This window comes from Ctenopharyngodon idella, chromosome 19, assembly GCF_019924925.1.
Source record: "Ctenopharyngodon idella isolate HZGC_01 chromosome 19, HZGC01, whole genome shotgun sequence".
Lineage (NCBI taxonomy): Eukaryota > Metazoa > Chordata > Actinopteri > Cypriniformes > Xenocyprididae > Ctenopharyngodon > Ctenopharyngodon idella.
This window is the reverse complement of record NC_067238.1, coordinates 5182375-5206944: the sequence shown is the minus strand read 5'-3', so window position 1 is coordinate 5206944 and position 24570 is coordinate 5182375. Positions and strand designations below refer to the sequence as shown.

The 24570-nt window shown below is 39.3% G+C and overlaps 1 protein-coding gene across 7 annotated transcripts; it reads right to left on the bottom strand.

The window, feature by feature from the left end:
- LOC127501079 (uncharacterized) lies at positions 1-24121 on the bottom strand. 7 transcript variants are annotated; one of them, XM_051872852.1, is made up of 8 exons: positions 20512-24121; positions 18764-18928; positions 18094-18621; positions 17876-17946; positions 10793-10974; positions 10449-10661; positions 10265-10330; positions 1-2938 (listed from the first exon to the last, which is right to left on the bottom strand). In XM_051872852.1, exon 1 carries the CDS (start codon positions 23837-23839, stop codon positions 22295-22297), a length of 1545 nt encoding a protein of 514 aa, XP_051728812.1. In that variant the 5' UTR covers positions 23840-24121; the 3' UTR covers positions 1-2938; positions 10265-10330; positions 10449-10661; positions 10793-10974; positions 17876-17946; positions 18094-18621; positions 18764-18928; positions 20512-22294. The 7 variants fall into 7 exon arrangements, with proteins under 7 accessions (XP_051728812.1, XP_051728813.1, XP_051728809.1 ...); XM_051872853.1 differs by having other exon boundaries at positions 18094-18596; XM_051872849.1 differs by having other exon boundaries at positions 18764-18831.
- Positions 24122-24570: the final 449 nt, after the last annotated feature.

The window sequence follows — 24570 nt, the reverse complement described above, 5'->3', positions numbered from 1 at the left end:
TGTGTAAATAAATGAGAAATAACAACAGAGTGACTCTTTAAAACCCTCTTTTGTGCAGAACTACTTCGTTCCACCACGGATTCAAATCTCAAGTTGACCGTTTGATCAAGGCTCCGTTTCTAATTCTAAAACGTCACTTTAGAACTAGTAACGAAGGAATGTTGAGTCCCTCCATTGAAACTAACTGTATTTTGTACAGTATTAGAGAGAGAGAGAAAGCGATTCTTTTTTTTACTTTTAACACACTTTATTAAAACATTCTAAAAACACTCCATTATACCTCACACATATCACGTTGCAAAATGTTAAAAAAATAAATAAATAATAATAATAATAATAATAATAATAATAAACACTCAAAATAACCACCTCACATCACCAATTAAACATTATTTCTCCATCCTCACAAAGTGACAGTAAAGCTCCATTTGCACATCATTTAAACTCGAACTCAATAAAGTTATTTGTCATTTAAAAAAAAAATCTATGCTCCACTCTTATTCTGGATTCCACCAAAGCAGAAAATAGCAGAGAAACATTTATATTTTGACCTTCAGCAGCCAGTCTACAAGACTTCCAAACGGCTAATTTGGCTTGTCCAATTATGAAATTAGCTGCTGTCTGTGTGCTCTTGAGTACCTGCAACCATAGATAGTTAAAAACAACTCCCAGATTCCCAAGTGGTTGTTCTAGCAATGTAAATAATGGAACCAATCTAGAACACTCAGTAAAAACATGAAATGCAGATTCTGGTAAAGAGCAGAAAATGCAAGATGGTAAAACATTCAAGTTAAACTCCTGGACAGGTTTTAAATTGATTAGACATGAAAATAATCATTTTGGCCTTGAAGAACCACTGATTTACAACTCCTTTTTAGGTGATAATATCTGTACATCTAATACAATTGTTAAACATTTTTTGAAAAAAAAAAAAAAGAACTGACAAAAGTTTCAGACTTGATTGATACCTCATCTAAAAGATGGAGGTCAATGATAGTTATTGGTACTCAGGCTGCTATTAGATCAGTCAGGACGATAGAGAGGCTCATTGGTGGGTTGAAAGCATCTTTTCACTCTACAACTCCTCCTGTTTGTTAACTGTTTTCTGTCTGGAGTTTTGTTTGTGTCTCCCAAGGTTGGTTAAGAAGATGATTATGAAGGAAAGCTGCTGACATTTATATAGATTACAAGAGCTTGATTTTTAGTTGATCAGAAAAAGAGATCTATATCAGTTGTCAGTTGTGTTAAAGTGGATAATTTTTAGAATATTAAGGACAGAGGTGATACAAAATGGAGAGAATTTTTAACAGTTCCTGCTGCTCTTTCATCTTCTTGGGGGCTTTTTTTTATAAGGATCCTCTACCTAAACGAGCTGGAGACCCAAAGTGGAGGTTATTACATTGTGCGCTGCCCACTAATTCTCATGTTTCTAAATTTAAAGGTGTCATAGAATGCATTGATACAATATTTCAAATTGTTCTCTGATATCTACATAGAAGGTATGTGGCTTAGGTAAGGGCAAAAATTCTCCAGATATGGTTTTACATGTCCATTCCTGTCCAGCAGGATTTGTCCCTAGAATGAAATGGGCTGTTATTACATTATTTGGAAGGGTCATGAATAATAATGTTGAGCTCTGCTCTGATTGGCTGTTTCACAGCGAGGCTCATTTCAGTAGCTCACACAGCAAACAGATCTCAGATCTCAGATCTAACAACCAATTGTTCTGAGACTGGAAACTGACGCTTCTGAGTGGTAAGTTTAGTCTTTTTTTTTTTCTCAGTAAGAACCTGCAAAACGTAACTGTAACGTCCATTCTAGAACTTCAGCCTAAACGTTAACTAGCATATAGCATTAACTTCGCACGTTAACTCATAACGTCAGCAGTCACAACTTTGTTTTTAGCATTGTAACAACATTGTAATTATTTTATGTCACCATTTGATTTTACAATGATAGCTTCTTCACTTTGTATCAAGAACTCTAAACAGCGAACTGGGCAGCTCGTAATGTGTTGTTTGTAATGAATTGAGAGTAGCCTACTGATTTGATTTACTGAAGCCACTTTTCCATGTCAATATAGTGTCATGTTTACTACTCCGCTACTGTAGTGTGATTAGGACGTACTCTCTTAGCCTATTAGTAACACATAAACTTACATCAAGGTCTATAAATCTCTTTTTTACAGGTGTACTTGTGGAAATTGTGCACCCATGGCCCTCAAGAGAGAAAATATATGTTGCAGGGAAATACCACAAGTATTTCACAACTACACTGGACAGAAATTCATTCAACCCATATGTATGCTTTCTGCTACTTAAAAAGTATGAAAGATTACTGTAAATAACAGTGCTATTATGTTTTTTTTCTTTTGCAGGTCACAAGAAGAATGAGCCAAGTTCCTTACAGATATCATGCATGACAGACCATCCTGGCCTTGAACCTGTGTGCTTAAATATATATTCTTTGCAAATTCAATTAATGTTAATAGAGCTGACCATGGGCGTGTGAGACTCAGAGGGATGGAAAGGCAGTGCAGACACTTGGCCTACAGGTGGTTTGTCATCTGAATGTTGACTTGTTTTTCATGTTTAAAATGAATCATTTCGACATTCCAAGATCCATTTTTTGTTGGACTGGTAACACTAACACTGGTGCTGGGGTTTCCTTGGACGAAGTGTACATGTCATCATCCCTTCATGTGTGGTGCTGTGTATACGAAGGGAGTTTCCTGATGCTGCAGGGCAATATGTCGGATTCAGACCCCCCCTCGACTGAAACGCGGCACATGCTCAGCAACAGCTTTCTTCATGGAAGGTCTGTCATACTGAGCAGACAGGTCCTGAGGCACAGGAATCCGCTTGTATGGCATCCAGATATGGAAGGGGATCATGGACAACCTCTTCAAAAACACTATCCATCAAGTTGACGATATAGCCTGTAAAGTTTGAGAAGTTCTTTTTATTTATTTGAACATTTATTTATTTAGCACATTTGTAAGTATTGTTTAAAATAAATATGTTTTGGAAAAGCTTAACAAATGTTGGCTCTGTCTTTACTGGTTTGATGGTATGTCCTCCCTTTTTAGCCTTTGGAAAGAGAAGCTTGTACACAAGTTTCCCTTTAGATTTCCCTTTGACATTTTTTAAAGAAAGTTTTATGCAAATTGTAAACAAACATGCCCCTTTAAGGAAATGCAGAGTGAAGGGGCGAGAAAAAACCAGAACTGGCAGATACCATACATGAGCGTAACAGAGCATGGATCAAGGCAAGAAAAACAGGTTCTTCCACTGATTGGTCTGTTTTAAAACGGCTTAGAAATAAATGCACTTCTTTTGTCAAAAAGGCCAAATCTGAATACTTTTTGTCTGTTACCACTGAGAACCTTAATGACCCACAGAAATTCTGGAAAGTGATTAAGTCTCTTTCTGTGAATAAAATTTCTCAGGTTCTTCCTACATTTGTTTTTAAAGATTCAGTCCCAGTTTATGATAGAACTGAAGTCTTGAATTGTTTTAATGAACATTTTTTATCATCTGGTTCCTTGTTTGATACTGCAGGAACTTCCTTGATGAATCCCTGCATAGAATCCCCAATGTTTTCTGAAGACCCTTTTGAATTTGCACCTTTTACTGTCCATGAAGTGCATAAGGCTCTAAAAAACATTGGATCACAGAAAACCCCCTGGACCAGATTTGATGGAGCCTTACTTTTTGAGGTTGGCAGCAGATTTTATAGCAGAGCCACTTTCAATTCTTTTTAATCTTTCAATCAAAACCAAAGAAGTTCCATCAGTATGGAAATCAGCTTTTGTTCTACCTTTATTAAAAGGAGGTGATCCAGCAGTTCTGTCTAATTATAGGCCAATATCAAATTTATGTGTTTTATTGAAAATTCTGGAATCTCTTGTTTGTGATCAGCTGAAAGAGTTCTTGTACTCAAATGACATCCTCTCTAAATTTCAATCAGGCTTCAGAAAAAGCACAGTACTATCACCGCTACTATGAAGGTGATAAATGGTATTATTGTGGCACTCGATAAGAAACAGTTCTGTGCTTCACATTTTTTTAGATCTGTCAAAAGCTTTTGACACCGTTGACCATGCTGTTTTAAAGAACAGATTAATTTTCTCAGGTTTGTCAGAGCATGCAGTTGCATGGTTTTCAAATTATTTGAATAACAGGACTCATTGCATTAAATATGAGGGTCTCTGTTCTGATTTTATTGTTGTCCACAAGGGGGTGCCACAGGGCTCAGTTTTGGGGCCCCTCCTATTTATCTTGTACATCAATGACTTGGGTCAAAATGTTTCTGATGCTAACATGCATTTTTATGTTGATGATATAGTCATTTACTGCTATGGATCATCCCTTGTTCAGGCCATTGAAACCCTGCAGAAAGCTTTTGTTGCTGTCCAGCATTCACTTCTTCAGTTAAAACTAGTCCTTAATGCTGACAAAACGTCTCGGGTTACATTTGTAACCCTGGTCAAGTCAAGTCACCTTTATTTATATAGCGCTTTTTACAATGTAGATTGTGTCAAAGCAGCTTTACATTGATAACTGGTACATTATTTGGCTGCACAGCAGCTCTTAAAAGAATAGTGTCAATGCAGGCAGATCAAAGCACTGTTGAATATCAAATGTCAAGTCAAATGTCAAAATGTCCCTGAATAGGGAACGAGACGCTGCGTCGAACGCATTGGGATCACCTCTGCGTGACTACGTCTTGAAGCACTTGTGAAATCGAACCAATAGGGTGACGGGATGTCAGAGCGGGTGACATCACGGAGCAGGAAACTATAAAGCACTCCTGAGAACAAAGAACACCAGCTTCTGATTTGGCTGAAGCAAGACGCTCACAGGCGTGCAGGGAGTACGGCTAAGCGTCTCGTTCCCTATTCAGGGAACCAGGGTTACAAATGTAACCTGAGACTTTCCCTTTCATGGGAACATCGACACTGCATCGAACGCAAAGGGAACCCTATCCCAACTATGCCATAGTACCAAGTGCCTGTCTGTTATCTTCGAGACGAGAGCACCGAGGACCCCGGAGTGGAGCCCAAATCAAGGTTATAAAACCTAATGAAGGTATGCTGAGAGGACCACCCAGCCACATCACATATCTCATTGAGGGGAACCCCCGAGATCAAAGCCTTTTAGGCAGCCATACCCCTAGTAGAGTGTGCCCGGACAGCCAAAGGTGAAGGCTGCCCGGATGACTCATAAGCGAGAGAGATGGCCTTGACCACCCACTTGCTCATTCTTCCTGATCCGGATTAGTAAAAGGAGGAGGACAAAAGGCCTGCAGTACAATCGGTCCTGGGACAATGGTGGGGACCTTGGGTATATAACCAGGTCTAGGATGAAGGAAAACCCTGAACATACCAGGCGCAAATTCTAAACATGAGGGAGCAACAGAAAGTGCTTGAAGATCTCCAATTCTTTTGAGAGATGAAATTGCCAACAGGAAGACAGTTTTAAGAGAGAGGAATCTCCCAGACACCTCTTCTAATGGTTCAAAGGGAGCCTCTGAAGCGGCGAACCGGCAGGGAACAACCGAATCAAATGTCGACCGGCCCTCCCCAGAGGGTCGGTGGAGACCGCTGCGCCCTGAAGCACACAAGGTGGCAGGGTTGGCAGAACAGCCCCCTGAGGGCACCGAGGAGGGGCGGATACCATGTAGTGTGGTAAATACCCTCTTCGGAGGGGGCTACCCTTGAATGTCCCACGCCACTGGCGTCAGGACCTCTTCGAAGCCTTCTTGGTGATAATAACAGTCCGCAGATCTGTATTACCCCACAATGACTTCAGCTGTGTCGCCTGTCCCTGTCCCCAAGCTTTCTGCGGGGGAGCATGGGTGGCGACACTTTTTTTTTTTTTGGATGAACGGTCAGACCAGTGCCCTGAAACGGCGAACCGGCAGGGAACATCTGAACTAACCACTCTACGACCCTCCTCTTCTTGGAGGATCACTGGAAACCGCTGCGCCCTGAAGCACATTAGGTGGCAGGGTTGGCAGACCGGCCTCCTTTCTTTTCTTTTAAATTCCTCGGAATTTAATATATTCAATATTTCATTTAATCCTCAAATTAAATGCAGCCAGAAACAAACAGTCAAGAATGGCTGAATGACAGGCTGAATATATTAGAATATAAAAAGAATTATAGCTTGTAATAGCTCGCAAGGGATTTTAGGGAAAGAGAGAAAGGGAAACTCCCGTCTGCTCAGTTCCCTCCAAATATATATAAATACAGTGGCAAGAAAAAGCATGTGAACCACTTGCAGAATCTGTGAAAATGTTAATAATTTTAACAAAATAAGGGAGATAATACAAAATGCATGTTATTTTTTATTTAGTACTGTCCTGAGTAAGATATTTTACAGAAAAGATGTTTAAATATAATCGACAAGACAAAAAAAATAGCTGAATTTATTAAAATAACCCCATTCATAAGTATGTGAACCATTGATTCTTAATACTGTGTGTGGTTACCTGGATGATCTACGACTGTTTTTTTGTTTTGTGATGGTTGTTCATGAGTCCCTTGTTTGTCCGGAGCAGTTAAACTGAGCTCTCTTCTTCAGAAAAAATCTCCAGGTCCTGCAGATTCTTCAGTTTTCCAGCATTTTTTGCATATTTGAACTCTTTACAGCAGTGACTGAATGATTTTGAGATCCGTCTTTTCACACTGAGGGACTCAAACACAACTTTTAAAAAAGGTTCAAACATTCACTGATGCTCCAGAAGAAAAACATGATGCATTAATAGATGGGGGGTGAAAACATTTGGAATTTGAAGATCAAGGTAAATTGTATTTAATTTGTCTTCCGGGAAACATGAAAGTATCTTCTGTTGCTTCCGAAGGGCAGTACTGAATGAAAAAAATTGATATTCAAGTGAAATAAGAAAAATTTGGACCTCTTCATCCTGTTCAAAAGTTTTCACCCCCTGACTCTCAATGCATCGTGTTTCCTTCTGAAGCATCAGTGAATGTTTGAACCTTTTTTAATAGTTGTGTTTGAGTCCCTCAGTTGTCCTCAGTGTGAAAAGATGGATCTCAAAATCATTCAGTCACTGTTGTAAAGGGTTCAAATATGCAAAAGATGCTGGAAAACTGAAGAATCTGCAGGACATGGAGGATTTTTCTGAAGAACAGAGCTCAGTTTAACTGCTCAGAATAAACAAGGGACTCATGAACAACCATCACAAAACAAAAAAACAGTCGTAGATCATCCAGGTTACCACACACAGTATTAAGAATCAAGGGTTCACAAACTTTTGAACTGGGTCATTTTAATAAATTCAGCTATTTTTTTCTTTTTATCTTTTATGTAAAATATCTTACTCAGGACAGTACTAATTAAAAAATAACATGCATTTTGTATGATCTCTCTTATTTTGTTAAAATTTTGCACATTTTCACAAATTCTGCAAGTGGTTCACATACTTTTTCTTGCCACTGTACATATATATATATATATATATATATATATATATATATATATATATATATATATATATATTTATATATTACGGGCACATAATCTATGCGCAGCCTTGGCAAACGCGAGATCCGAGCTGTATATTCTTTATTGCAGACTTAATCTACGCGCTGCCTCGGCAAACGCGAGATCCGAGCCATATATTCTTTATTGCAGACTTAATCCATGCGCTGCCTCGGCAAACGTGAGATCCGAGCCTTGCGTTAGACTTTTATTCCCTCGAGAATCAAGCCAACAGGAGTGGAGCTAAAAACTCCCGCTAGTGCATACTTCTCTTTACACTTCGGGACATTTTTATGAATGAACGCTGTCAGCTGTGAGCTGCCGTGCATGCTCCACTCCCAGCAAACAACACATAAATCGTGTGTATCCCCACTCGCTTTGTAGTGTAGCACAGGGAGGAACGCGATTCAAACTGCTGTTCACTATATCTTCAATATTTGTGAGTTTACAAAATCAGAAAGATATTTGATTAATTTCTCACAATTAAATTGAGCAAATAATCAGACAAGTATATCACGGTCTGAATATTTCAAATAAACAAAATAATCATGGCTTTCAAACACAACTGATTTGTTTTTGATGTTAGAATAATAAACGTGTGTTTTTGAACCACGATATGTGTGTGAGGTGGCGAGTCCTCAGATCGATATCACAATATCCACCTCCTCAGAGCTGGACATGTGAAGTACCGGTGCCTCAACCCGGGGGGAAGAAACCGCAGAGCGTGCTTCCACCTGGGAAATGGCACTGAACCTGGCAGGTGAGGGCAGAGAAAGGGCGGTGCCCGTCTCTAACCCCTCTGCCAGATTCATCTGCGAACCCCATGATCTGAGCCGCCGCTCTGCCTCGGCAGAAGCAGGACCCGACCATGAGGAACGCGAGCCACGGCGCCCTCCTCAAAGAGCGCCGGGCGGGAGTGGAGAAGTTTTATATTAAACTTATCACAATGCTCGCAAACAACCCCCTCGAGGGCTGCCTGGGCATGCTCCGCTCTAATACAAACAACACAGAGCTCGTGTGTATCCTCACCCGTGAAGTGATGAGGGTAGGGAGAAGCACACAGTCTGAACTGCTGTTTTTTGCTCGCCATTATAGTGTCTTTTATATACAAATATATATATATATATATATATATATATAAATAAAATGTGGTGTAACACTGATACTCTTGTTCTCAAACAAAAGAGATCGTTTCTGTATATGTAATTGACAGACAACACCAAATAACACACGATAACACAGAGCGCTTGCTGAAGACACAGAAGCTGGCGTTCTTTGTTCTCAGGAGTGCTTTATAGTTTCCTGGTCCGTGACGTCACCCGCTCTGACGTCCTGTCACCCTATTGGTTCGATTTCACAAGTGCTTCAAGACGTAATCACGCAGAGGTGATCCCAATGCGTTCGACGCAGCGTTGATGTTCCCATGAAAGGGAACTAAGCTAATGTTGTTTTCAACTTTTAAGAAGGTGCCTCAGACTGTTCCAGTAGTGTCCACTCTTGAAGAGAATGTCATAGAGGTGGTTCATGAATATAAATATCTTGGTGTCGTGATTGATGATTCCCTTACTTTTAAACCACACATAGAAAAACGTGTGAAGAAATTAAAACTTAAACTGGGGTTTTTCTTCCGTAATAAATTGTGTTTTTCTTTTGAAGTAAAAAAGCGCCTTGTCACTGCAACTTTTTTATCTGTGCTAGATTATGGTGATCTTTTTTATATGAATGCTTCTTCTTCATGTCTTCAAATGGTGGACACGGTTTATCATGCTTCTCTGAGGTTCATTACTAACTGTAGAGCCATGACGCATCATTGTGATTTGTATTCACGAGTGGGATGGCCTTCTCTGGCCACTAGGAGGCAGGGACATTGGTACACTTTTATTTTCAAGGCTATGCTTGGATTAATGCCTCCGTACATTTGTATTTTAATCAAACAGGGAAGTGTTGACTCTTACTCCCTGCGATCAAACGATCAGTTGTTGCTCTCTGTTCCTTTTGCCCACACTGAGTTGGGGAAGAAAGCCTTTGTCCACTCGGCTCCTTTTGCTTGGAACATGTTGCAGAAGGACTGGAAACTGACTGAGCTCTTGTCCTTAAACACTTTTAAAACTAAGCTGAAAGCAATAGAGACTGCCTCAATAATGTGCAATTGTTTTTCATAACCTGTGTTATTTTAATGTTTCTTGTATGTTTATAATTGTATAAATGTTGCTGCCTCTTGGCCAGGACTCCCTTGAAAAAGAGGTTTTTAATCTCAGTGGGACTCTCCTGGTTAAATAAAGGTTAAATAAAAAAAAATTAAAAAATTAGATGTTGTCATTTGTGGCCGGACAGCATTCTCATTAAAGTGCATTGCTGCAAGGTACAACCTAAAGCACAAGACAAACAAACACAAAAATTGTTCATATTGCCATTGTGACTAAGTCAACGTTTGTATTTAACACTAAAAGTATGTAAATATTCAAAATATAATTTTAAAATACAGTAAAGCTATACCATTCTGTAAACTGTAAACTCTAACTGAAAGGCACTTCACTTCTGGTCTTTTAGTTAGAACAGCCCCAAACTGATTTGCATTTTGATGGCCAGGTATTGACTGTTACACTTGATGTCTCCTGGCAATTGTTCATGATTCACACCTCCACAACCCAAAACTATTTCCCCTAGACAGAAAACAATAGTGTGCCCCTTTTCACACATACCTGTTTATGTGTTGTGTTCTGACCTATGTTCAAGTTGTGAGGGAGAAGACATACCTGCATAGCAACATAGGACACTCTTGTTTATCAGGACCTTATGTAGCCTATTCAGTGCTGTCGAACCTTGGGGAAAACCAGTGTAATGTTATTGATACAACACATGAATACTGGAGGATTTACGTAACATGCCCCATTAATGCTTATGAGTGTTTTAGGCAAATAACACATTGAGGTTACACACCTGGTTGAAACCATTTGCTACGGTCCTTAGACACCCTTTGTTCTTGTTGACACCTAGGGAACGCTGGGTCAGAATGTGTGTGAATGTCTTGATTGTGGTGAATCAGAGCTAGTGGCAGACCAGTACAGGTTGTTGGTGATGCTATTATCCCACGTCTTTACCAAACTACAGTCCTTTTTCTCTGGAAATGTTTTACCACCTTCTTTGACAATCCTAATGAAGTAAATTTTACAGGCAAAACATATCACAGATTAAAATGTAAAAGCTTCTTCAGAAGTATGGATAGCTACTTCAACCATGAATATTTGAAATGTATTTTCTGTCAACAAAGATGCAAGCATTACCTTTTGCCATGTGCCAGATGTCATAATAGTGGTTGATTTTATGATCCTTTTAGGAACTTTTGTATCTGGGGGTGACGGTCAGTGACAATGCAGTCTAACTTTACACCGCTTTCCTCCTGGAGATCCAAGCTTCTTCTAAGGCCCTCCTTCTCCATGTGGTTGCTTCCCCCTACCTCGTTGCTCTGTGTAGAAACACACAAACATAAAATGTATATGTAATAACTAGGGATGCACCAAAACCATTTTTTAAGGACCGAGTATGAGTACCAATACTTTTTTTCTGGTACTCGCCGATACCGATGCCTATATATTTATTAATATTTTTCTCTCTCTCTCTCTTTTTTTTTTTTTTTGGTGATGTTGCAGTTTTCCAAGCACAACACAGTGAGACTAATGAATGTAGGACAGCTTCTTTATTATTACTAATGAAAAAAGCAATATTTTTTTTTGTGCTTGTCAAAAAGAACAAAAATTTCACAGTGTCCAATAACCTTCAAAGGGCATAATTACCAATATATATAATTGTTGTTATATAAAAACAACTTTACAAATTACAAACAATACAACAAATACTATAGAGATAAAAAATAAAAAAAAACTTGTTTTTCAGATACAGTAGGATTATTTACCATGTATATATTTATTTAACATATTTTGTTGTTTTATTAACATTAATGACAAATATAGGCTACGGTCCCTTTAAGACCGAATCCATGGATACTGACACATATCCTGTTTTCACCTGAATGTTTACATCCACTTAAGCCATAACCGACTGTATTTACGTGAGATACTCCACACGATGGACATTTTGACAACTATGTGTACATTCAGGCGCAAGGAGAACTGATCGAGCGCTGTCTGAGAGAACTGGGATTGCGCGCAAGAAAGAGAGAGAGCGCCTGCGAGAGAGAGAGAGAGAGAGAGAGAGAGAGAGAGAGATTTTTTTGATTTTTCAAGCATCTTTATTTAACAAAACTAAAAAAAATCACATCAAGTCACATAACATCAAAAATTCCACAAAATTTAAAACATTTTATAAAAAGAGTGCAAAATGAAGTTCATTTTCAATAACGGAACACAAAGCTCCTCTATGACACCATATTCTTTCAAAAATATTTAAGGAGTCCATAGCTTTGTAAAAACGAAAATCAATTAAAAGCCTTGATTTGATCATAGCTGCAAACACCCTTTCAACATTATGATTGATTCTTTGCTCAATTTTTCCTCTTCTGCTAATGTAAATGGCCATTTTGGCTTTTCCCAAAATAAAATTAAGCAATTGACAATCATTCTTTTGTTTTTTGAACATATTTAAAAACTCAAAATAAAACTCTGCACAGAAAACTTCTCATTAAAACAATTAAAAAGATTTTGCAAACCATCAAATAAAGGTTTAAGTCTTGAGCAATACACAAAAGTATGAAAAACAGTCTCTTTCTGAAAACAAAAAGGACATTCATTGCTAATATCTGGGTTCAAAACAGAAACAAAAGCATTTACAGCAATAATGCCATGCAGAATTCGCCATTGTAGATCTGCAGCTCTTTTAGTTAACGGTGGCTTGTACAGTGCTCTCCACTCTGGTCTAACATTATTACTTATCTTAAAAACAGTACGCCACGGTGTGTCAATTCTTTGATGTAATCCCCTTTTGTTAAAAACTTTTACACAAGCTTTATACATTTTTTTCCCATTACTTTCATACAAATCTATATCTGTCACCTTGTCAGATTCCAAAAAAAAATCCTGTACAATCACCTAAATTTTGTGAAAGAAGCAGATTTGGAAACTGGTCCTTTTCATTAGGGATAAATTCCCCTTCACTGTAACCTTGAAGCATCTTTAATTCTTCTATTATAAAAGCAGATTGTAACTTCTGTAATACTTGTGTAACAATTCGAATGGATTTCACTCCTAAAAGAACAGCTACATCCTCAGCTTTACCAAAACTTGGCCCAGCCACTTTGATTAAATATCCAATTGTTATAATCTTGGATTTAATGAATGCTGCAGTCATTGTCCCACATGCACCCAAAATGTCCAAACGTGATCCATAGATCAGAGGTTCCTTCAATAGCCAGAATAAAGATGACGTAGGATCAGTTCTTTTCACCTTAAAGAGATCCCATACTTTAAAAAGATTCCTGTAAAACTCTGGCATCCTAGATGTGTTGACTTTTTTGGGATCCAACAAGAACAAAGGCTTATCCAAGCATAGTCCTTCAGCAGTCTTTAAAATAATACTGGCCACTGGCCTCCAGCTTAAGTTCTCTGGGCCAGTAAGGAATCGCTGTATAAACTGTAAGCGAAAAGCTGCAGTCCTACTTTGTAAATGTACAAGCCCTTGCCCTCCTTCTTCTTTTGGTAAATACAATACATTATGGGGTACCCAATGCATTTTTTACCAAAAAAAATCTATTAATATGGATTGGATTTTCCCAAGTAAATATGCAGGTGGGTCTATACAAGCCAGTCGGTGCCATAAAGAAGAGGCCACCAAATTATTAATAATAAGGGTATGTCCTCTATATGATAAACTCTTTACAATCCATTTCCATTTCATTAAACGACCTTTAAGTTTTTCAATTATTCCCTCCCAATTTTTTTGAACAATCATTTCGTCTCCTATAAACACTCCCAAATATTTTAAACCATCTTTTTTCCAAGTTAACCCATTTGGGAGTGTTGGAACCCCTCTTTCCCACTTTCCTATTAACACTGCTTAACTTTTACCCCAGTTAATTCTAGCTGAAGAGATGACTTCAAAATCCCTTAATGTTTTTAATAATGTGTCTACATCATTTTGCTTATTTACTATTATGACAACATCATCAGCATATGCTGATAAAACTAAAGTGCTTTTACTGGCTTGTATAGATACCCCTTCTAAAACTCTTCTCAATTTATTTTAAAGTGGTTCCATTGCTAGTGTGTAAAGTATCCCAGAGAACATCCCTGTCTTACTCCACGACACACTTTAAAAGGAGCACATAAGCCACCATTAACTTTCAATACACTCTCAATGTCATTGTATAAAACTTTTATATATCTAATAAAATCATAACTAAAACCAAATGCGTGTAAAGTTTTCCACAGATAGTCATGTTCTACACGATCAAACGCTTTCTCTTGATCTAAAGAAATCAAACCCATATCTATACCCATCATTTTAGAAACATCAAATAAATCTCTTATTAAATGGATATTATCAAAAATTGATCGTCCAGGTATACAATAGGACTGACCAGAGTGGATTACCTCCTCCAAAACCCTTCCTAGTCTAGTAGCTAACACTTTTGAAAGCAACTTATAGTCACAGCACAACAAGGATACAGGTCGCCAGTTTTTTATGTCTCTCACATCACCTTTTTTCGGCAAAAGGGTAAGGACCGCTCTTCTACAGCTCAGCGGCAGAAGTCCTCCGACTAGGCTGTCACTGAGAACTGCCAGCAGATCCTCCCCTATCACAGGCAAAAAGGTTTTATAGAACTCAACTGGGATTCCATCTATCCCAGGAGCCTTACCATTCTCCATGCTTTGGAGAGCTTCATGCAGTTCACCTAGGCTTATAGCCCTCTTGAGTGCTGCATTAGAGTCCTCAGAGACCTTTGGCAGTTCCTCAAAGAAACACTGCTCAACAGACTGATTCTCCTCGTGCTCACAACTATAGAGTTTTTCATAAAAAACATTTGCTCTTTTACGAATTTCAATAGGGTCTGATATCAGAGAACCAGTCTCAGAAAATAAAGAATGTATAACACGTTTTTGACCGTTATTTTTTTCTAGACTAAAGAAGAATTTTGACGGCAAATCCATCTGGTCTATATCTTGAAATCGTGATCGAACTAGTGCTCCCTTTGCTTTCACTCTTTGCATGTCAGACAACACCGATTTCTTTAAAAAAAGGCCTTCAATATGTGTTTTATTTCCACTTGACTGTGCCGCTTCTTGAAATTTCAGAATTTCATCCTCTAACACTCTAATAGATTTAATTATATCTTTTGTGACATTATGAGTGTACTGTTGACATAGTTGCTTAATTTGAGTTTTACCAAACCCCCACCATGTTTGCAAAGACTGAAAACTTGCTTTTTCATTCCTAAAATTTTCCCAAAAGAATTTAAACGTATCTATAAAATGTGCATCACTTAATAAATTTGTATTAAAATGCCAGTAAGCACTTTTCAGCTTGACAAAGTTTAAAGTTACTGTACCTATAACTAGACTATGATCAGAAAACCCAACTGGGGTTATGAAGCAGTTCTTGAAAATGCTAAGATGGTGTTTAAAACAATATAATCTGTCTAATCTCGCTAAAGACAACCTATTATCACGAGCATGTGTCCATGTATACTGTTTTAAATTCCCATTTAGACACCTCCATACATCACATAAATCATTTGTTTCAACCATCTGAGTAAGTCGCTTACGAGAAGGCATATGTGGTTCTACGTGATTCCTGTCTATGTTACTTTCCACACAATTAAAATCTCCACCCAAAATTAAACACTCTTCACTATTACATTTTTCCAAATTTTCAGCAAGAACATGTAAAAACACCATTCTTTCTGATGGTAAAGTTGGGGCATATACACAAATAAAAACAAAAGTGTGATTCTCAACCTGAGCTCGAATCTTTAGCAGTCTACCTTTCACAACCTCTTCCGTCAAAATGGAACAGGGAGTAAAATTATTAGCAAATAAAATAGCAACCCCTCCACTAAATGAAGATTTATGACTTAAAAAAGAGAGACCTTTAAATTATTTTTCCCATTCAACAGCATTGGTTACATCACTATGTGTTTCTTGTACAAGTAAAACATCAATTTTTTTTTGACTTATAATCTCACATCATTGAGCGTTTTACACAATCTCTAGCGCCATTCACATTTAAAGACGCAATGCAAATGTCACCCATTTGAAAATAAAAAAGTAAACTAAAGGGCCAAAAGTTTGAGCCAACTAACTGCCATTAACTTTTTAACTGGTTTTGTAGCTTTGTCACAAATTTTTTCAATCTGTATACCTCTTTGTTTGTGAAACATCCTTCACTCATAAACATCCTAGTATTTTCCACAAAGCGTTTAATGTCTGGAAAATAGTCAGCAACCTGTACCCCCCTCAGATTTTTTGTCAGGTTTAAAAACTTCCTAATTTCCTCAGTATCATAATCTTTACATGTCCATTCATTCTGGGAACAACTAGAAGCACCAGAATCGGAGAAATCGCTCTCGCTGCCAACATCATCCACATCAGACTCCTTTTCATTTTCCGTTTTTCTAGCTTGTTTCGATTCAGAAACCTTGTCTTTCTTTTTTCTCTTTAAAGGCGTTTTAAAAACAGCCTGATCCATATCCATCATTAAACTATCACCTAAATGATCACTCTCGGAAGGGGACATTTTGTTCAACCCTACACTAACATGTGAAATATCCATGTTCTCATCAGCCTTGGACTCATTTCTGGCAACAACAGTGACAACTAATTCATTCTCTCCATGATTTTTTTCTGCGGCCTGATTCACCTCTTCTGTCTTTGAAAGAGGCACCGTATCAGTTGTGTTACTAGTGGATGGCCTGGGCTCAACTTGGCTTAGATCAGAAACATTATCTGCTAATCCTTCCTCCCTGACTTGCACACCATTTTCACTTGAGGCATCTTGCGCGTTTGTGCCATTTTTGTCTGGACAAACACGCACAAGATGTCCAGTTTTACCACAGCCAAAGCACTTCATCACATCAGTACTTACAAAGACAGTGTAATCAAAGTCATCAACCCTCAATTTCAGATTCAGGTTAAGCTCATTTCTATTATCTTTCAAGATCATATAAACAAATCTCCTAAAAGATACTACATGTTTAATCAAATCTGACTTACTTCCGAGAGCGATTCTTTTCATAGGACTGACTATCTTTCCAAAACGTGACAGTTCTTTGTTTAACATTTAGTCTGTAATGAAAGGTGGAACATTAGACAACGTGACCTTCTTCGCAGGGGTAGAAAGGGGAAGCACTGGTGTAAACAAACCGCTAATTACCACTCCTTTCTCCACAACTTTGTTTGCTTTCTCGACTGAATTCAAAAACAAAACCATAGCGTTATTCATTCTAGATGCCGCTAAAATACATTCATGGCCAACGACATCACCAACGGCCAGAAGGCACTCCTCTACATTCACTGCGGACACCACTTTCACTCCGTGGCGCCGTGTGAGAGACTCCAAACTAGTGCTTATGTTTTGGGCTGCCATGCTTTCCAGTGATACACTGGAATCACTGGAATCCAGTGATACACTGGAACCCCCCCCAAAGAAAACTAATTCACCACTTGATTTACCACAGATATCAAAACCCCCCAAAAAAGAAAAGAAATAGAAAAGAAAAAGAAAGCAAATATTCTTGCCACAGCGGGCAAAAAGACCGCTCACACTCACCACGCACCCCTCACACTCACTCGACAGACGCCCACGTATGCGCAGAGAGAGAGAGAGAGAGAGAGAGAGCGCTTCTGGTCTGTGTCATTCAGCGCGATTCCTCCTATCCCGCCTTCACTAACTGATAACGAATTGTGATTGAAAGCATGCAGTTCGCAATGTGTGTGTTGTCATCATTATTTTAAGTATTTCCACACCTCTGAGGCTGACATTGTTTCTGCTGCTGCCGCCAGTGTCTCTGTGCACGGAAAATTCTGTCAGTTACGTCACATAAGGTATCGGTCTTTGGTATCGGGGGTATTTTTACACGTACGAGTACAAGTACATGAGCTTGGTATCGGCCCGGGACCGACACTAGTATCGGTATCGGTGCATCCCTAGTAATAACTCCATAAATTGCATTATGAAGTGGGCATGAAAAATAGAAGTCTCTATGTAAAAACTGGTGACTATGTTATGTAGCCTATGCTGTATTTTCTCTCTGAAATGTGTACAGATTTGTTACAAATTGATACTACAGACAAAGGGTTCAACTGCTGACATGACATTTAAAAAGTAGTATACTTGCAATTTTTAAGTAGTTGTACATAACTAGAGTATGTTATCCATAGTCTGCTGTTGAAGTCCACACATTTTCAAATACCTACACCAGCTGTATGTCTATAATGTTGTTGGTATGCAAGTCCATCATGGTGTAGCCCATACTTTGCAGAATGTCCTGCAATTCAAACAAAAAGTTACTAATCATTTTGAAATACAGCAGAGTTATTTATAAGACAGAAACACATCATCATCTGCATATTTACAAGGCCTTGTGCAATGCAGTTGTTTAAATAGTAAGAGAAATTGAAATAAAATTGTGCACCTGGCGAGTCTGCTCGCATGTCACCACCAAGAATGACTTTCTTGTTCTGGCTCAGGTAGTGCAGTTGCAAATTTTGGTCCTCATTCCACTTGTGGATGATAGCGGGTATGTCCTGGCATGCCTTCTAAAAGCATCATATGTATGAGTTTCAGGTTCATTGCCCTGAACACCTTTAAAAACAATTGTGAAATAATTAGTTGTCCTGTCTAGCTTTGACTAATTTGGTGCGTACAAAGGATACGATACATTTTGCATCTTCAGAAAGGAAGCGCCACTGAAATGGATGTCAGCAGACAACTGAAGGTTGCCCACAGGGGTGCTGCCAATGACAGACTGACTCCTCCATTGTCTTAAGAACTCACAGTGAGGGCACAGTTGGTCAATGGCTATGAAGGTCCCTCTTCTGCATGGGCGGACATTACAAGCCCTGGTGCAAACAGGCAAACAGGACAACTCTCGAACAGGCTAAGCAGGCATTTTTCAAAATGTATGAACTTTGCATCCTTATGGAATGGCAGTGATTTGGCACTGAAAGAAAAAAGACAAAAAAAAAAAAAAAAAAACCCCAAAGAAATAACATTGTGCCTGTTAGTGAAAACCTGAAAACAAAGTCACAGTTTGTGTGAAAACATTGCTGAATTGTTAGAGAAATGTAACTTTATTACAAAACCTGTGATGATTCTGTCTCAGTTGTAACAGACCGTGCAGGATCATATGTGGAATCTTGTGGATCAGTGCCTGCAGAGGAAACATCCCCCATTTCCTTAAACTCCTCCAATTCAACACGGGGCCTTTTGGCTGGCCTTGAAGCCTTCACTGGTGTCGATGTAAATGGCTGTATTGTGGCCCATGAGGTAACACTTTAGAATACTGTTTCTTACTTACTGCATAACTAATAAGAAATTTACGGAGCCCCTAAAGGGACCTTTGCAAAAATAAAAAAATGACAGAGTTTCTTTAGCGTGCGCACGAGAAAAGTATCGCATGCGCACGAGAAACTTATGGCGTGCGCACGCGTTACAATTCCGGTTTGTGTATACTAAAAATGTCATTTGTGCGTCACTGCCTATGAAGAAAGCAAGAGTATGCAGGCACATGAACTAATAAAGATCTATTTGCTCAAAATTATGAAGAAAATGCGAGTATGGATGAATTAATAAAGATCTATGCTCAAAATTATGAAGAAAATGTGAGCATGGATGAATTAATAAAGATCTATTTGCTCAAAATTATTAAGAAAATTTGAGTATGGATGGATTAATAAAGATCTACTTGCTCAACATTATACAGAAAATGCGAGTATGGATGTGCATGCATTAATAAAGATCTATTTGCTTAAAATTATGAAGAAAATGCGAGTAGCCTATGGGTGAATTAATAATGATCTATTTGCTCAAAATTATAAAGAAAACGAGAGTATGGACGCGCATGAATTAATAAAGATCTATTTGATTAAAATTATGAAGAAAATGCGAGTAGCCTATGGATGAATTAATAAAGATCTATTTGCTGAAAATTAAAGAAGAAGATAGTATGGATACGCTCAAAATTATGTAGAAAATGCGAGTATGGATGTGCATGAATTAATAAAGATCTATCTGCTCAAAATTATAAAGAAAATGAGAGTATGGATGTGTATGAATTAATAACGATCTGTTTGCTGAAATGTGGCTTTCGTAGGGCAGTTTATATCACGGCCTATATTATGTTTATATAGTTTATATTATGTCTGCTTTAAAGCATTCTCTGTGACGGCCGGGAAACCGCGACATGAATGGCTGTGTGCATTGTTCTTTTTGCCAAGTAAAAAAAAAAAAAAAGGCTGATACAGTAAAACGTGCTCAAAATGTGGCTTTCGTTAGGGCAGTGCGTCATATTTCAAGGACTTATGTACATTTGAACGAATTTAACTCTGTGGCATCCAGGAAATCGCGCTGGGAAATGGGCTCAGTGTGCATTGTCATAATGCCACGTTTAATGGTTCATGAAAAATCATTGGTACAGTAAAAATGATAAAACTTTGTATTTCGATAGGGCAGTAGGCCATGTTTATATTGTCCCATATAAAAATACTGGAACTGTAAAACGTAGGCCTACTTAAATGTCGTATTTCACAAGATCAAACGCCCCTTTATTAAACCACTTTGTCGGATTTAACGCATCTTTACAAGTGGCAGAGAAATGCTTATTTTCTTCATTCAGTTCTAATAGCACGTTGTAACGTTTGTAGCTTTGTATCCCCGAATAGATGACACACAAGAATCTGAGAAACAAAGTGTATTTTATGGACAAGGAAATACACTGCAGACATAAACCATAAACCGCAGCAGTATCAGCCATTTTCTGCTGAACTACACACACAACCCGCAGCAATTCCATGCATCAAAACAACAAAGAATATACATGAAATTCACATACCTGAGAAACAATAAAGTGTATTTTATGGACAAGGAAATACACTGCAGACATAAACCATAAACTGAAAAAAGAAAAACATAAAATGAACAAACTCTGTATGCACTTTTATCACATTTGTTTAACAGTAATCAGCACAGAAAAGAAACCCGCATACCCGCAGCAGTATCAGCCATTTTCTGCTGAACTACGGTAAGCGCAAAAGGACAAAATAATTACTCTCTGCAATGTATTAGCCACTAGGGGGCACCAAAACACCATTTGATTTAACTTTCCTTCTAATTTCATGTAATTAAACAAAATGAATATTGTTATAATTAACATTCTTTTTAACTCCGTTACATTCACCCCCGCAGAATTACATGAAACTTAGGCATCACCAAAGGTACAAAAATAAAGTCACATAATGAAAATTTCACATCAAAGAAGAACCTCCCATAAAAGGACGGTCAATATGAAAATTATCCCATAAGGATGAATTGATAAGAGAGTAGCGCCACGCTCCCGTATCAACAAACGACAGCAGAATGTCCACATACATTCTACAATATTCTTCAACAATCTCGTATTCTCAGAATACACCAATAAAAGAGAAGAAAACAAAAATATATAATTGAGTCAATAAAGAGGCCCCCTTAATGGTCAACTAAGGCACCCTACATCCTCAGGTATATCATTTGAACATGAACCAAGAACTTTAAACCAGTCCAGACAAACTAGGAAAGAAAGAAGAAAAGGCTTTCTCAAATGTTCCATAAAAGTAGATTAACTTTCCTAATTAACAAAGGCTCGAAACATAGACTTACAAACAGCCTCAACATTACGCTTTGCATCTTGAATTACAGCCTGGCCTGACATTGTTTGAATTAATCTGTCAACTGGCTTGATGGCACGGCCAAAGCGTGATCTGATCTGTCTGGTGGAACTAGGGTTAACTGGCATATGTGTGGTCAGAATAACACCGGAAGACTGTGAGTGTGCTCGAGCAGGCGTAACAGTGCTTGCAGACTCTATGTTTCCTGAATCTGAATGGCTTTTATCTTCAGTGACATTCACATCAGTTGTTACTTCATCTGACTTCACAGATGTACTTTCAAAAGACGTCGCTGGAGCAGCTTGTGGTGTTGGATTAACTAGAACATCACCTGAGACTACAGTTGAAGTAGGTTCTTGACTCACATCAGGTAGGTGAGTAACCCAACTCAATGTTCTGTCAGTATCGTCATCCACATGACTGGTCAGAGGAACTGACTCACAGGCAATGTCATCATCCATGTGTGTTGGTGAGGCTTCACTTAACACTGAGCAGTCTTTCTGGCTTGATGAACTTGAAGGCATGTTACTATGGGGTTCACTCACAAGGGAAACCGTACAATCCACAGATATTTCTTCAGGCACAGGCAGGAAGTTGACCAGCAACAGGAGATTGCGATGAACCACCTTCTCTTGACCTGTGGCAGGGTTTCGAATTCTGTAAGTGTGAGTTTGAGGCTTGTGGTCCACTACTGTGTAGACAGTGGACTCCCACCGGTCAGCAGTTTTTCTTTTTCCCCTCTCGGCCTTATTCGCCAACAACACTTGGTCTCCCATGTCGATGGTGAGCCCCTTCACTCGGCGGTTATACAGAGCTGCATGTCTCTTCTGTGCTTTGGTGGCATGCTGTTGTGCAATCACCATGGCCTCTTTTAGATCTTTAACAAGTGTGTCAACAAACTTGTCGTAGCTGATCACATTCTGATCATTCAAGACTGAACGGAAGAGAATGTCAACTGGAAGGCGTGGTACCCTACCAAACATCAAATAGAAGGGTGCATAGCCTGTAGACTCGTGTGTCGTGCAATTGTACAGGAACGTCAATGTCTGCAAACGTCTCGGTCACAACCAAGACATCGATGGACTTATTCTTAGCGTCTTCTGCTGACCAAAAATCAATACAGACCAGCTCTAGTGGTCTTGTAGACTGTATATTCTCCAGAGGAGCTCTGCCGGAAGGGTCAGGACTTTTACTAATGATGCAACGTTGACAGTGGCGCACATAATCACGTACTCCGTGCTCCATGCTTAGCCAGAAGAAACGCTGCTTCGCCAAACTAACAGTCCTGAATTGACCTTGATGGCCACTGTCATCATGAACACTTCTCAGAATTACATCCACCATCGAGTCTGGGACAACATACTGGAAGCGTTTCGTCCTTAATGACTGGTTATGAGACACCCTGTAGAGAACACCATTCCTCACAATCAATTTCTCCCAATGTTTGAGGTAACGAAGCACTGCAGCTGCCTCTCCTGCTCTTTCCCGCCTTGTGGGTCTCTGGCGACTCTTAACGTAAGACATGACTCTCGATAACACTCTGTCATTCATCTGCTTGTCACGCAGGTCCTCCACAGAAAATGCTGGCAATGTGTCCTGGCCCGCAGGAACCAACTGAGGCAGGTGATCCACGACTGCCATAGCCCGTGTATCAGCACCAAATTCCCACTCCATATGAGAAGTCAAGACAGCAGTGACATCCGAGCTTGCAACAGTAAGATGATCCATGACAAAATCATTATTGACTGTGCATGACAGTCGTTGTTGGATAACACTTTCTTCCTGATTTTTACCACTGGACCATCTGAAAGCATCCTGCACCGAGTTAGTAGATATCCCTCTCATGTCGGTCAACATGGAATCGTAAGGCACTTGAAGCAGTCTTTGTGTCACCCCACTCTTGACAAAAGGAACTCTACTGAGGGAGTCAGCAATGACATTCTGAGGGCCAGGTACATACTTTATATCAAAGTTGAAGCTGGCCAATTTGGCCACCCAGCGCTGTTCACAGCAGCCCAGCTTAGGCTTTGTGAGTATGTGAGCAAGCGGATTGTTGTCAGTTAAAACAGTGAAATTGTGTCCCTTTAGCCAGTGGCCAAACTTTTCACAAATGGACCATTTCAGGGCCAAAAATTCCAAGCGGTGCGCTGGATAGTTCCGCTGTGAACGTGAAAGGGATTTGCTGGCGAAAGCAACTGGTCTCGCTCTAGTCTCCCCTTCCTGAACTTGTGACAACACAGCTCCAATACCATCCAGGAAAGCATCAGTCGCCAATATGAAGTGACATGAGAAATCCGGGTGAGCTAGAACAACACTCCCGACCAGAGACATTTTCAGCTGCTCAACTGCATCATGCTGCGCTTGAGACCAATTCTCAGGTCTTAACTTCCTGTTCTGGCACAACACATTTTGAGTCTTATTTTTCCGTCCCCTGACTTTCTGACCTTGAAGAAGTTCAAAGAGAGGTTTTGCTTTAACAGAATAATTCGGAATGAAATGTTGATAATAGTTCATCATCCCCAAAAATTATCTGATTCTCTTCTGAGATGGTGTCTTCCCATCCGCTTCCATGAGGTCAGAACTGTTCAACTTGGAAATACACTCCACCTTATCAGGGTCCGTAGACACTCCGTCCTTGTTTATGACATGCCCCAGAAACTTTACTGATGCTTTCAAGAGGTGACATTTTTTGGAGCAAGTTTCAGACCATGGGCCCGTAGCCTTCCAAACACCATCTCCAAACGATCAAGTGCAACTTGCTCATTCGGGCCAAAGACGATCAGATCATCTATATAACACAGAATGCTGAGAAAGTTTTGATCGCCGAAAATACTGTTCATCATCCGCATAAAGCTACCGGGACTATTGCAAAGGCCTTGAGGTAGCCCATTGTACTCAAACAGGCCCATTGGACTGGTAAAGGCAGTGAATTTACGATCGTCCTCATGCAGTGGCATGTTGTAAAAACCTGACGTGAGGTCCATCGTACTGAACAGAGCATTACCACCAAGCACTGCCAGGCAATCTGCCTGATGTGGAAGAGGATGGGCATCTTTTAAAGTTCTTCTGTTTAACCAACGGAAGTCAGTACAAACCCGAAGATCCCCATTCTTCTTCCACACTAAAACAAGTGGAGATGCATACTCACTTGTAGAACGACGAATTATCTCTTTTTCCTCCATTTCTGTCAGGACCTGGTGCAGCTTGTGGTACTGGCTGGGGGCTACGCGCCTGAAAGGAAGTCGGAA